The sequence below is a fragment of the Rhinichthys klamathensis genome, unplaced genomic scaffold (assembly GCF_029890125.1).
Source record: "Rhinichthys klamathensis goyatoka isolate OS25496 unplaced genomic scaffold, OSU_Roscu_1.1 h1tg001158l_1, whole genome shotgun sequence".
In the NCBI taxonomy this organism is placed as follows: domain Eukaryota; kingdom Metazoa; phylum Chordata; class Actinopteri; order Cypriniformes; family Leuciscidae; genus Rhinichthys; species Rhinichthys klamathensis.
In genome coordinates this window covers 13,747-25,836 of record NW_026607367.1, presented here as the reverse complement: position 1 = coordinate 25,836, position 12,090 = coordinate 13,747, and the positions used below count along the sequence as shown (strand labels likewise).

The 12,090-nt window shown below is 39.7% G+C and overlaps 1 protein-coding gene across 1 annotated transcript; it reads right to left on the bottom strand.

Moving 5' to 3' along the window:
- Nucleotides 1-7,410: 7,410 nt before the first annotated feature.
- LOC130079599 (uncharacterized) lies at nt 7,411-10,051 on the bottom strand. Its single transcript, XM_056244915.1, has 5 exons — nt 10,006-10,051; nt 8,452-9,171; nt 8,244-8,294; nt 8,020-8,151; nt 7,411-7,818 (listed from the first exon to the last, which is right to left on the bottom strand). The coding sequence occupies exons 1-5, from the start codon at nt 10,049-10,051 to the stop codon at nt 7,517-7,519; spliced, it is 1,251 nt and encodes a 416-aa protein (XP_056100890.1). The 3' UTR covers nt 7,411-7,516.
- Between the last annotated feature and the right edge of the window lie 2,039 nt (nt 10,052-12,090).

Here is a 12,090-nt window from a genome sequence, read left to right as displayed (position 1 = left end):
CAATCTCAAACTTTGTCTCATTCTTTTTATTTTTTACAACACAATATTTGAGAAATTCCCAGACACAAATAGGCATATAGCTTATCTAGGGTGACCATATTTTGATTACCAAAAACCAGGAGAGTCGGCCCGGCAAACAGATACTCAAATGATACTCGAAGTTTACTCAAAGATGCCTTATTAATTTCAATACAGTTAAAGTAGGCTATGCCTCCTCTGTATGGATAGAAAATTGTTATATTACAAGACACAAATTCAGATAGGCTTCTCAGAGGTTACTCAACATGTTTTATTATGACAGGTTTAAAAAATAATGAATGAAATCATTCTGTATTAGAAAAATAAATATATAAATAATAAATAACTAAAAGAAATACCTCCAAATTGAACAAAAATAGCTCTCAAAAACTTACAAAAACGAACTAACAAAATATATTTCTATCTTTAGTTTTCTTCCTCTTTATCCTGTTTTTCTTCCTCATCCTCCTTATTCTGTAGAGCTGATCTTGCCCAGCAGTTTTTTGAAAACCAGGACATCTTCACTTTATAAAAAACAGCCTGGGGTGCGTTTCCCGAAAGCATCGTTAGCCAACTATGGTCGCAAGTTCCGTCGTTACCAATAGAGTTCAATGGGAATTGCGACCAACTTGCGACCATAGTTGGCTAACGACGCTTTCGTTGTACGGGTACGTTGATCTACGTTGTCAATCTGGTTCACAGACGGCCAAGATGGGCGAACAGCTCAAGAGGGACCTCAAACGGCAACCTACAAGACAACTCAGATCTACTCCTGCTAGATATCAGTCTGATCCCGACAACACATTGTTGTGACATTTTTGATCCACCCAAAAAAACGAAAAATGGTAAGTTTAAAAATGTAACTGACTTCATCAAATAATGAGAAATAATTTCACTCTGCTTTACTGCTTGCTTGAGCAGTTGTGTTTAATCCAACTTTCAAATTCAATGACCATTTATTCATCTCCCACTCTAAAAAGTAAAAGATGCTTGAACGCTACGAGGGTGCTTTGAAATCTTTGGTCAGTTAGTTTATTGCAGCATTCATAGTTGGTCATGGAAGTTACTTTTTTTTTGTCTGGGAATGTAATGCAATTTTACATTTGACTTAACTTGGGAACCCTCTGCTTCTCTATACTCCACAAGCTAAACTGAACATTCGCCCTACTCCATCTTCATACTCAATAATGGAATTACTGCCCTGTGGCTTTGAGTGAGTGTAACATTCATGTCAGACATGCATGCTAGCGGTGAAAAGTATGAGTAAGGATCCTCATCCAATCAGAAATAAATAAAAGTAAAATCAGATGTAGCTGTTGTAAAATGACATTGTGATAAAGACGAGCCCACCAGCTCGCCTTCGGGGAGGAATGTGAGTCCGTGAACGGATGTAAAGGATGGCGCACTCGCAGAAACACTTCGTCACTTCGTGCAAGGTGGAATTTATTTACAGGGCCAATAAGAAGACCGTCCACAGTGAAGTATATTTACAGGTGCCCACAAAATAAAATAAAATAAAAAAAAACCTAAAAAGTATAACTCCCGCGGAGGACTGACTACGCCCACACAGACAAACAACACAGAGGCGAAACAACAAGACAGTGCAGTGTAAGTGTATGAAATGACGGGGAAATTAATATGGAAGGGAGAGTGGAGAAATGGAAGAATGTCCATGTGCTATCAGCATCGCGTGTGCACCCGCTCCGATGATAGCGGCAAAGGCAGGGAGCATCGACGTGAACGAGGTCAGTATGTATGCAAGGGCGCAGATGGCACTGGGGACGGGGGGGACATGACCCCCCCAGATTTATAGTGACCCGATCCGTCCCCCCCTCACTATCCCTACAAAAGGTGACAAAAATCGGTAAAACAGAGGATTAACCAATGTTTTCGCTATATTTACATTAGCCAAAGTAGAGTGTCCCGGCCCGCCGCTGCTTCAGAATCGGGTTGGGGCAAACGCAGGCTGATCTACACCGGTCACCATTACTTTATACCCACGTTCTCACTACACGCTGTTCTGTTGTCAATAAACACACGATGCCTTCATGCCACCGACGTTTACACTCTCTCTCTGTGTGTGTGTGCTACGACTCCTCCTGAGTGACGTCGCCAGGGTCCTATGAGGAGCTGGTAGCTGCCTTAATCGTGCCTGTAGGAGCGGACCGGTAACCATAGTGATCATATACCATCTATGACTGAGCTGAGTCGGTGATTTTCTAAACTCAACAAAATCGACTGTATAAATGCCACATAAAGGCAATGAAGAGACAAAAAACAATGACCTCGTTTTTTCAAAAAACAAACAATGCAAGTATCCTATGCCTGTTGACTTTCCCAGATGTGGCAGATTAGATTTGTTAGGGAATAGCTAGTCTGACAATAAGGCTTTTGCACTTAGTAAACAGCAAAATGTGGAGACCATAACTATGCATTTAGGTGAGTGGACAGAGACAAATAATGAATGAACACAAAAAGAATGGTTGGATAAATCAAATTTATCGTCGTCAGGAAATAATGTTTTATCTTATCATTTAACCCATTGTACTGTATAAATTGATGAGGTATGTTCACTGTCGTGTAAACCACTATAAGTAAATTTGTGTGGTGCAAGGTTTGTGCAAACAACAAATAAAGGCCTACATAAACTTTTGACATCCTCTTATAGCAGGAAATCATGTTTTTTTTTTATTGTACGGAGCAACGGAGGATATAGATTCTTAAATTATGGGCTCTGAAAAACATTTCTTAATATGTCATACATCATTTGAAAGATATTTCTAATCTATAAATTGCAACAAAATTGTAATTAACACTTAAATGTACATTTTTTTTGTTATTCTTAGACATTTCTGAAATAGTAGTTTTAGCCATTAATTCTCAGGAATATGTTGTATTTCACATTGATGTGAAATTCTATAGAGGTATAGAGGGTTAACTGAAATTATAAGATTTAAACTGTTCTCCTCCTGGCCTGCAGGCGATTTCTGATAACAGTAAGGCAGGCCCTAGTCAGTCAAGTGAGGATCTGCAGGAGGGCAGCCACAGTAGAAAATAATGTTGTTGTTATTTTATTTTTTGCACATAGGTTCTTTGCTTTTTTGTTCATAATGATAGACTTTGTATGCTGAGATAAGCAAATGTTTAAATAAAACATACTTTGCTGAAGACATGAAGATTTGGTGGGTGATTGGCATACTATCAGGCCTTTGTTTACCTTTGTTCATTGTTGTTTATCCATGATTTCAAACAAGAATCCCCCAATGGCTTTTTAGTGCAAATCATTAGCCCAAATTACATAAAGAAACTACTTGAGCACTAGTTAAAGCCCAAATTACGCAAAATAACGAATTGAGTTTAAATCATTTGCTGACAGCTTGGTCCCCCCCAGTTAAAAAATCCTATCTGCACCACTGTATGTATGTGCGTATATATGTGTGTATGTGTGTGTGCCAGTGCTGCTTCCCCAGCGGTGGCAGCTAATGTGACTTTATCACAGACATTTATATAGGTGCTATTTTGCAGAGGTGGAAAGAGTAATAAAATATTCTACTCAAGTAAAAGTACTACTACTTCAATTAAATTTTACTTAAGTACAAGTAAAAGTACCAGTCTAAAAATCTACTCAAGTAAAAGTAAAAAGTAGCTCATTTAAAATTTACTCAGAGTAAAAGTTACTGAGTAACTTTTTTAACAGCGGGGGTGGGGGACTCTCCCGTGTAGGCTTGTAATGGTATGAGATTTTCACAGTATGATAACGTTTTAGAAAATATCACGGTTTACAGTATTAATCAATTATTAAATAAATAAACTGTATTATTAATTTATGGGTATTAATTTATTTAATGAATTGATGTCGCAGCCTGTTTATTATGCTGCGTTCACACCAAACGCGAATAGAGCGAAATGTATCGCTATTTAGAGTTTTATTTATTTTTATACCGTGTATTCTCAATGTAAATTCGTGCACCAAACCGTGACGCCCGTAGGCTACCGTTTCGGTTCAATAGGAATACATGTACCGTTCCAGTACCCCTATACAACGCTGTCATTAAGTTGAAGTTATCACATTATAAAGTACAGTCCTCGCTCCAGACCTGCTCACTCGCTCTGTTCGGTTTCATTACAGTGTGCTCCTTAGCATTGGAGCGCCCTCTGCTGTCCATAAGGTGCATCTGCACCAGCCATTTCAAACCCAGCCTCCAGTATTTGGGCCACGCCTCCTTATTTGCATACACTCTTAAATCCTCAAATGCCCAATCCTAAATGGCTAAATGATTAAATGCCCAATCCTAAATCCCTAAATGCCCAATCCTAAATGGCTAAATGACCAAATGCCCAATCCTAAATACGAAATGCCCTATCCTAAATACCAAATGCCCAATCCTAAATACCAAATGCCCAATCCTAAATACCAAATTCATTTTCGACTTAGACTTTTAGTTTCAAACTTAGACTTTTGGTTTTCGTTTAAGACTTTTAGTTTTAGACTTTTAGTTTTCAATCTGACCCAATAATCCCTCCATAGACTCAAGGGTTAGTAGCCTGGACTCCATATCACTAAGTGATGTTTCCATGTGTTGGTCTGGTCGTGCCGATCAATAGTTCATGCTGTTTATTTTGGTTCGCCTGCGTTTCCGATATCTTGGCTATCCTCAGACGTGCCCTCTGTAGGTTGGTTTTGCTTTTTGGTCGGTTTCCCCATATTTAGTACGCTTTCACACAGGCTTGCTCAAGTTAACTGTAATAATAAAACGTGTAATAATCGAATTTGGGTAGGATGTAAACAGAGCTCTCCCAGTTTGCGACCTACTCCGTCATCGCACCAACCGGAAAACTTGTTCTGTTTTAAGCCCCCTTTATATGACTCTTTATAAAAACCAACAATTATTTTACGAATTTCATTGACATCAAGTTAACATCTTCCCTGACTCAGACCGAAATAAATGAAAAAAATCTTTCAAGGTTCTTCTTTCATCTTTCATTTTTTCAAGGTTAAAAAAATAATTTATTTTGGACTTCCATTTTATCAACGCTTTGATCAATTTGATTGGCTTTTGATCCTGAGGCCCATTGTTGTGCCATTCATCCACAACCATCACCTCATGTTAGAGCATGATAATGCACAGTCCCATGTTGCAAGGATCTGTACACAATTCCTGGAAGCTGAAAACATCCCAGTTCTTGCATGGCCAGCATACTCACCAGACATGTCACCCATTGAGCATGTTTGGGATGCTCTGGATCGGCGTATACGGCAGCGTGTTCCAGGTCCTGCCAATATCCAGCAACTTTGCACAGCCATTGAAGAGGAGTGGACCAACATCCCACAGGCCACAATCAACAACCTGATCAACTCTATGCGAAGGAGAGGTGTTGCACTGTGTGAGGCAAATACTGACTGGTTTTCGGACCTTATTTGAACCTTACAATAAACATCAATTAAAACAGTTAATTTAGACTTACATGATACTATGTGTCATTTTTCATTTTAATTGTGCAACATTATCTGAACGAGGCGATGGCCTGTACAATCACAGTCAGTCATGAGATCTTAATGAAGAGCTGCGATGCTTTGCCAGAGGAATAATCGGAATCAGAGTTTTTTAATGTTTTAAATGTTGAATGTTTTTATTGTTTCAGCATGTTTATCAATCTCCCATTTCTGTCAATATAGTCATTGCACGCTATAACCTTAAACCCAGATGATCGATGATGTGACTTGTTTAACATAATCAACCCAGTTATTTTTGTATGATCAACTCTGGAAGTATTCCTTTGTTCAAGAAACTTAATTTGATCTAAGACTGGAGATTGCACAGGAAAGTAAAGTGAGTGAGTGAAAGCAATTGGTACATTGTTTAATTGGCATCATCTTTACTCTTAATCTGGTGTCGTGCCACAGACCGAATTTGAATATTATGCAGGAAACAGAAATCCGATCGGTTATCCAGATACAGAGGCTACTTAATGTGAACAAATGCAAACGCGCCATGTCCTGATTGGCCAATGATCGGATCACGGTGATCGCATGTTAATGCCAAGTGTAAACGCTGCCACAGATTTAGACATATTTATGAACAAGACAGATTTGAGTTTTACAAAAGTGTTGCGTTTATAATTTTAATACAATGCATAATCTGGTAAACGGGGTGTCCTAATGATGAATAAAACATTGGAACATTTTCGCAAATTTCTGTGAAATCGGTCATTTTGGTCACAAATTGTTTTTTGTATTTTTTTCAACCATGACATCTTGGTGGAACTGATAAATATGATACCACAAGTGCTTCAAATCAAACTTTGTTGGGGAAATGTTCCTGAAAATATGAGGAAAAGAAAATGACCACAGTGTCTCTTTATTCTCTTATTTATATAGGATGAAGAGAAACAGATCAAGGATCAATAACAAACTACACTGACTGATCACTGTTATGTTAAGTGTGTGTGGAGCAACCTGTTTGCCTGTCCTCTAGATTGTAATTAAAACTTTGTATTTGAAATGATAGTCTTCTTCGTCTGCCTTCCTGCAACCCACCGTGACACCCGGTTTCACAGACGAGGCATAAGTCTAGTTCTGGACTAAAATGGATGTTTGAACTTTTTTAACAACCTGCACTGATAGATCGTAAAATATTTCAGTGCCATTGTTTTGTCTCAAGATGCTCACAGTAATGTTTTTTTCTAAGGTACATTTATAAATATCCTAATTGAACTAAGGCCTTATCCTGGCTTAATCTATTAGCATAACACTTTTGAGTCTATTGTGATATTTATGGGTCCTGTCTGTCTCAGTGCTGAAACTCTTTATACAAAGTTACATTTATAGACAGTTCAGAAATCAAGCGTAGCGTCAGTTCTGGCAGGTCACGTTAGTCAAGCTCGCATCAGCTGATCCACGTCTACTTATAGGAATACGTCGACTATCACTGTGTACATATTTAAGCTCCTTCAGTATTATCAGCAGCTATCGCTTTTCTCAGGAGCTAATTACCCTCCCCCCTCCCCAGCTCCTTCTCTCGTCAGTCAGGAATTGGGATTCTGATTCCCCTTGAATCAAAATAAATTCTCAAATTATTATTTACTTTAAAGTCTTGAATTAATGATATTTGCATACATTAATGTTAGTTCTGTTCGGTTTACCTTAAGGTGGGTCATTGCTGCTTTTATCCATGCTAGGCTGCAGGGAGTTCTTGGCCAGAACGGAACCATACCGCCAATCCAAACTGTATGCTAATGGTCAATCATATTTGACGATAGTGGTCCTGACAGAACTTATGAATATAGTGTCTCAAATAAAAGTCATACAGTAATCTATTGCAAATTGCATGGATGCGCTGGGAGTTCTTGGCCAGAACGGAACCATACCACCAATCCAAACTGTATGCTAATGGTCAGTCGTATTTGACGATAGTGGTAATTAATACAGGTTCATATGTTAATGATTCTTCATGATTTCCATCTTAAATCATACATTGAAGGTTCAGAATTATTGGAATCACATTCTGCAAAGCTCCTGTTCTCTTAAGGGAAACAGTAGGAAACCACTGAAAGTGTTGTGGTTACTTTGGCTATCATATATCCTCGTGCCAGACCAAAGTCTCACATAGACAACATCTCCAACCTCCAGGATCAACACAACTCCATTAGAGGAGTTTAACCGATTATTTGCCTGAAGAGCATTGGCTACAACCACATGCTCTCCATTCTTAATAATGGCTGCAGATGCTGAAGTTGGGCCATGACCAAATACTGAGATTCTGAACATGTACGCTCCTTTCAGCGGGGCTGTGAAAACACCTAAATCAAATAACAAGAGATACAGAATCAGATGTTTCCTGTATGATCACTTAATTACCAATCACACTGTGTAAGTTTTGAAAGATGGCAGATCATTTAATTCTCTTATACACATTACACAACTGCAGAGAGGTCTGAATGGAGCAGAAGGGTTTTCATTATTATAAACTGAGTTTTATGACTCATTTCATTGATAATTACCTGTGATTGGGTTGTAGGCGTTTCCTATGTTTGTGAAGACGTTCCTGTAGGTTAGTGTGATTTCATTGGTAAAAGGACCAATATCTCCACTGCCAGATTGCATCAGTGAAGCTGAAAAAGCTATTTCTCTGTCTGTTATTGAAAAACATAAGCAATATTGTGATTTATTACTCTATTATACTGAGAATGTATACACTGAATTTAACATTAACAAGCACTTTCACCTCTATTTTCCTTTCTCAACTCCACTTGACTCAGAGTAAGATTTGATATTTCTGTGAAGGAATAAAGATTTTGTTAAATGACATTCACACTGATTATTGTACTAGATACACAATTTACACATTATACACTAACATGTACATTATGCATTGTATTGCATTGGTATTGTACTTTGAGGATCATTGACAAAAGAATGTTTTGGTGAGGTACCATCATTTTTCTTGGTCATCTCTTCAAAGATAAACGTCTGTTGTTCCCTCAGTCTCGTCTCTAAAGCTCTGATGTTGGTTTTCTGCTCTGTAACTGTGGCGGTCAGTTCTCTGATGTTGGTTTTCTGCTCTGTAACTGTGGCGGTCAGTTCTCTGATGTGTGTTTTCTGCTCTGTAACTGTGGCGGTCAGTTCTCTGATGTGTGTTTTCTGCTCTGTAACTGTGGCGGTCAGTTCTCTGATGTGTGTTTTCTGCTCTGTAACTGTGGCGGTCAGTTCTCTGATGTGTGTTTTCTGCTCTGTAACTGTGGCGGTCAGTTCTCTGATGTGTGTTTTCTGCTCTGTAACTGTGGCGGTCAGTTCTCTGATGTTTGTTTTCTGCTCTGTAACTGTGGCGGTCAGTTCTCTGATGTGTGTTTTCTGCTCTGTAACTGTGGCGGTCAGTTCTCTGATGTGTGTTTTCTGCTCTGTAACTGTGGCGGTCAGTTCTCTGATGTGTGTTTTCTGCTCTGTAACTGTGGCGGTCAGTTCTCTGATGTGTGTTTTCTGCTCTGTAACTGTGGCGGTAAGTTCTCTGATGTGTGTTTTCTGCTCTGTAACTGTGGCGGTCAGTTCTCTGATGTTTGTTTTCTGCTCTGTAACTGTGGCGGTCAGTTCTCTGATGTGTGTTTTCTGCTCTGTAACTGTGGCGGTCAGTTCTCTGATGTGTGTTTTCTGCTCTGTAACTGGCGGTCAGTTCTCTGATGTGTGTTTTCTGCTCTGTAATTGGGACGGTCAGTTCTCTGATGTGTGTTTTCTGCTCTGTAACTGTGGCGGTCAGTTCTCTGATGTTTGTTTTCTGCTCTGTAACTGTGGCAGTCAGTTCTCTGTTGATGATTTTCTGCTCTGTAACTGTGGCGGTCAGTTCTCTGATGTGTGTTTTCTGCTCTGTAACTGTGGCGGTCAGTTCTCTGATGTTTGTTTTCTGCTCTGTAACTGTGGCGGTCAGTTCTCTGATGTGTGTTTTCTGCTCTGTAACTGTGGCGGTCAGTTCTCTGATGTGTGTTTTCTGCTCTGTAACTGTGGCGGTCAGTTCTCTGATGTGTGTTTTCTGCTCTGTAACTGTGGCGGTCAGTTCTCTGATGTGTGTTTTCTGCTCTGTAACTGTGGCGGTCAGTTCTCTGATGTGTGTTTTCTGCTCTGTAACTGTGGCGGTCAGTTCTCTGATGTGTGTTTTCTGCTCTGTAACTGTGGCGGTCAGTTCTCTGATGTGTGTTTTCTGCTCTGTAACTGTGGCGGTCAGTTCTCTGATGTGTGTTTTCTGCTCTGTAACTGTGGCGGTCAGTTCTCTCAGCGCTGCATGAATGTCAGTGAAGCACAGATGGTAGTTTTGTCGGCTGTCAGTTGAAGCTTCATCTCTCAAAGTGTCGTTTTGAGGTGTATTCTGTCCTCCGTCCTCAGATCTGAGCTGTTGACTGATCTCATTCTCATTGAGTCCTCCATCTACCTGATGCTGTACGACACACACAAAGGTTTCCAACAGCAGCAGTAAACACACTAAACCCTTCATTCTTCACTGATGTTTGTTTCCAGCTCTTGCTCTTCATCCTCACAGCCTCTCATGATCCTTTTATAGTGTCCTGATTTACTGTCTTTGGTACTTTATCTATATTGCTCCAGATAAATAAGTTGTTCAAGTTAATTGTTAATCAGAATCAAAGGGATGTTCCGGGTTCAGTAGATGTTTATCTCTATTCACTACATTTGTGGCACTATGTTGATCTCAACAGAAAATAACTCTGATTCATCTCTCTCCCTTTAAAAAAAATATATTTTTGAATTCATATATACATATATATACACTCACCTAAAGAATTATTAGGAACACCCGTTCAATTTCTTATCAATTTCTTATTCAATTAATGTTTATCTTGTTACACTATGTTGATCTCAACAGAAAATAACTTTGACTCAAAGTATTATTAAACCTGTAAGGACTGGGCTAAAAGGGTGAATCTGAATAACTAAATGCATCCTGCTAAAGACCCAAAAAGACTGAATGTAACACACACACACACACACACACACACACACACACACACACACACACACACACACACACGAGCCCTTCCCTCCCCCAACACACGAGTGAAGCTCCTGTTACAAAGTTTATAACCCATCGGAATGTCGCAGAATGTCTCTGAACAAAGAGACGGACATTTCTGTTGGGTAAAGACATAAAAACCATTGAATATATTTTGTTAAATGTATATGTGTTTTTCCCCATGTCACAGTGAAATATCTTTGTTTGGCCACGGCATAAATAGACATTAGAAATACCTTCTTTATGCATATTAAATACCTCTGTATTTTTCCTTTGACTTTCATTTGATGTGTTTGACACCTCTAAAATGCTCATGGAACGGGCTATCTGAATATGCAAAGAGATATAAAGTAAAGTGTATTTTTAATAGGTTTTACCGCCATTGAAGATTCAAACTGTTAAACTATACAACCTCCTTGAACAAACCCCTCTACCACGAGGGGCACTAGGAAGGACAATAAACCAAGGGTTCCCGCGTGCAACATCCATTCCCCGATTGGCCCAGTGAACAGGAAGGGGATGGATTTCTCCGAGGTGATAAATGTAGGAGCGCGGCTCCGCCCAACTCTCTCTTGCAGTCTGACCTTCTTAGAGAAACATGTGATGCTAGCGATCTCCTCATGGAGATCTGATCCCACCATGGATCTTTTCTTTTGTTCGTCTAAAGTTCGTCTCTTCTTTAACTTACTCCCGAGTTCGTCTCCCAGGAAAGGAAATGGACTTTGCCGAACTATTTCCTCGGGTAACGTCACCTCAAAGACTTTAAGCCTTTCAAACACTCGCGCCGAATGCCAACGAACGCCACGTGATCCCCCATGGAACAAAGGCGCCACGCGCAAGCGGCCAACCATGCACGCGCCGGGACGGGCCGTGCAAAAACGCTGCGGCCGCGCTCCACACGACGCGCGCAAGCAGGACAGGACCTTCGTTCAACATGCAGGCCGCTCAAGGAACGCAGCAACACATGAGAGAACCCTTCCACATGCAAGTAAATTTGGGTTACCCTGTTTTCAGAGCATTAAGAATGTGTTTTCGTGTTGTTTCAGAAAGGTTGATGTCGAGGTGAAATTGTACCAGCTCTGTCTCTCTCCCTCGCTCTCTCTCACCAACTTTCTCCCTTTCTCTCTCTCTCTCCAACTCATGTTTACATGGGTACCAATTGTCTAAACGCCCCGCGTCGTCTTAGTTTGTGTTTAATGTTTGTAAATACATGTATCATTGTAGTAAATGCTTAAGTAGTTCAGCTTCATTAAATACATTATATCCTTTTGATTGACTCATTGCCTGTTGCTCATAACCCAAGTCACTGATATGCTTCGATAACGTTACGAGCTCTTTACAGAAATACCTCAGACGGGTATGTGTAAACTTTATAGAGCAAGAAAACTAATTCTTGTGGCCACAGAATTTGTTTTCACAACTCTATAAATTAATTGAGCTAATTAATTTTACCTGTCTTGTAAAACGTGGTCTGTATAATTAGTTACAATTCATTTGTGATTAATTGTGGGGATACACATGTATGCACGCAGGTAAAATGACAAAGCCTCCCTTAATG

Bases quoted from the DNA above. Each gene is read 5' to 3' on its own strand.
- LOC130079599 (XM_056244915.1), bottom strand. From the start codon at position 10,051: ATGAGAGGCTGTGAGGATGAAGAGCAAGAGCTGGAAACAAACATCA. The intron at 9,172-10,005 runs GTGAAGAATGAA...GACCGCCAGTTA, and splicing joins AGAGCTGGAAACAAACATCA to CAGAGCAGAAAACACACATC. The intron at 7,819-8,019 runs GTAATTATCAAT...TATTTGATTTAG, and splicing joins CGCCTACAACCCAATCACAG to GTGTTTTCACAGCCCCGCTG.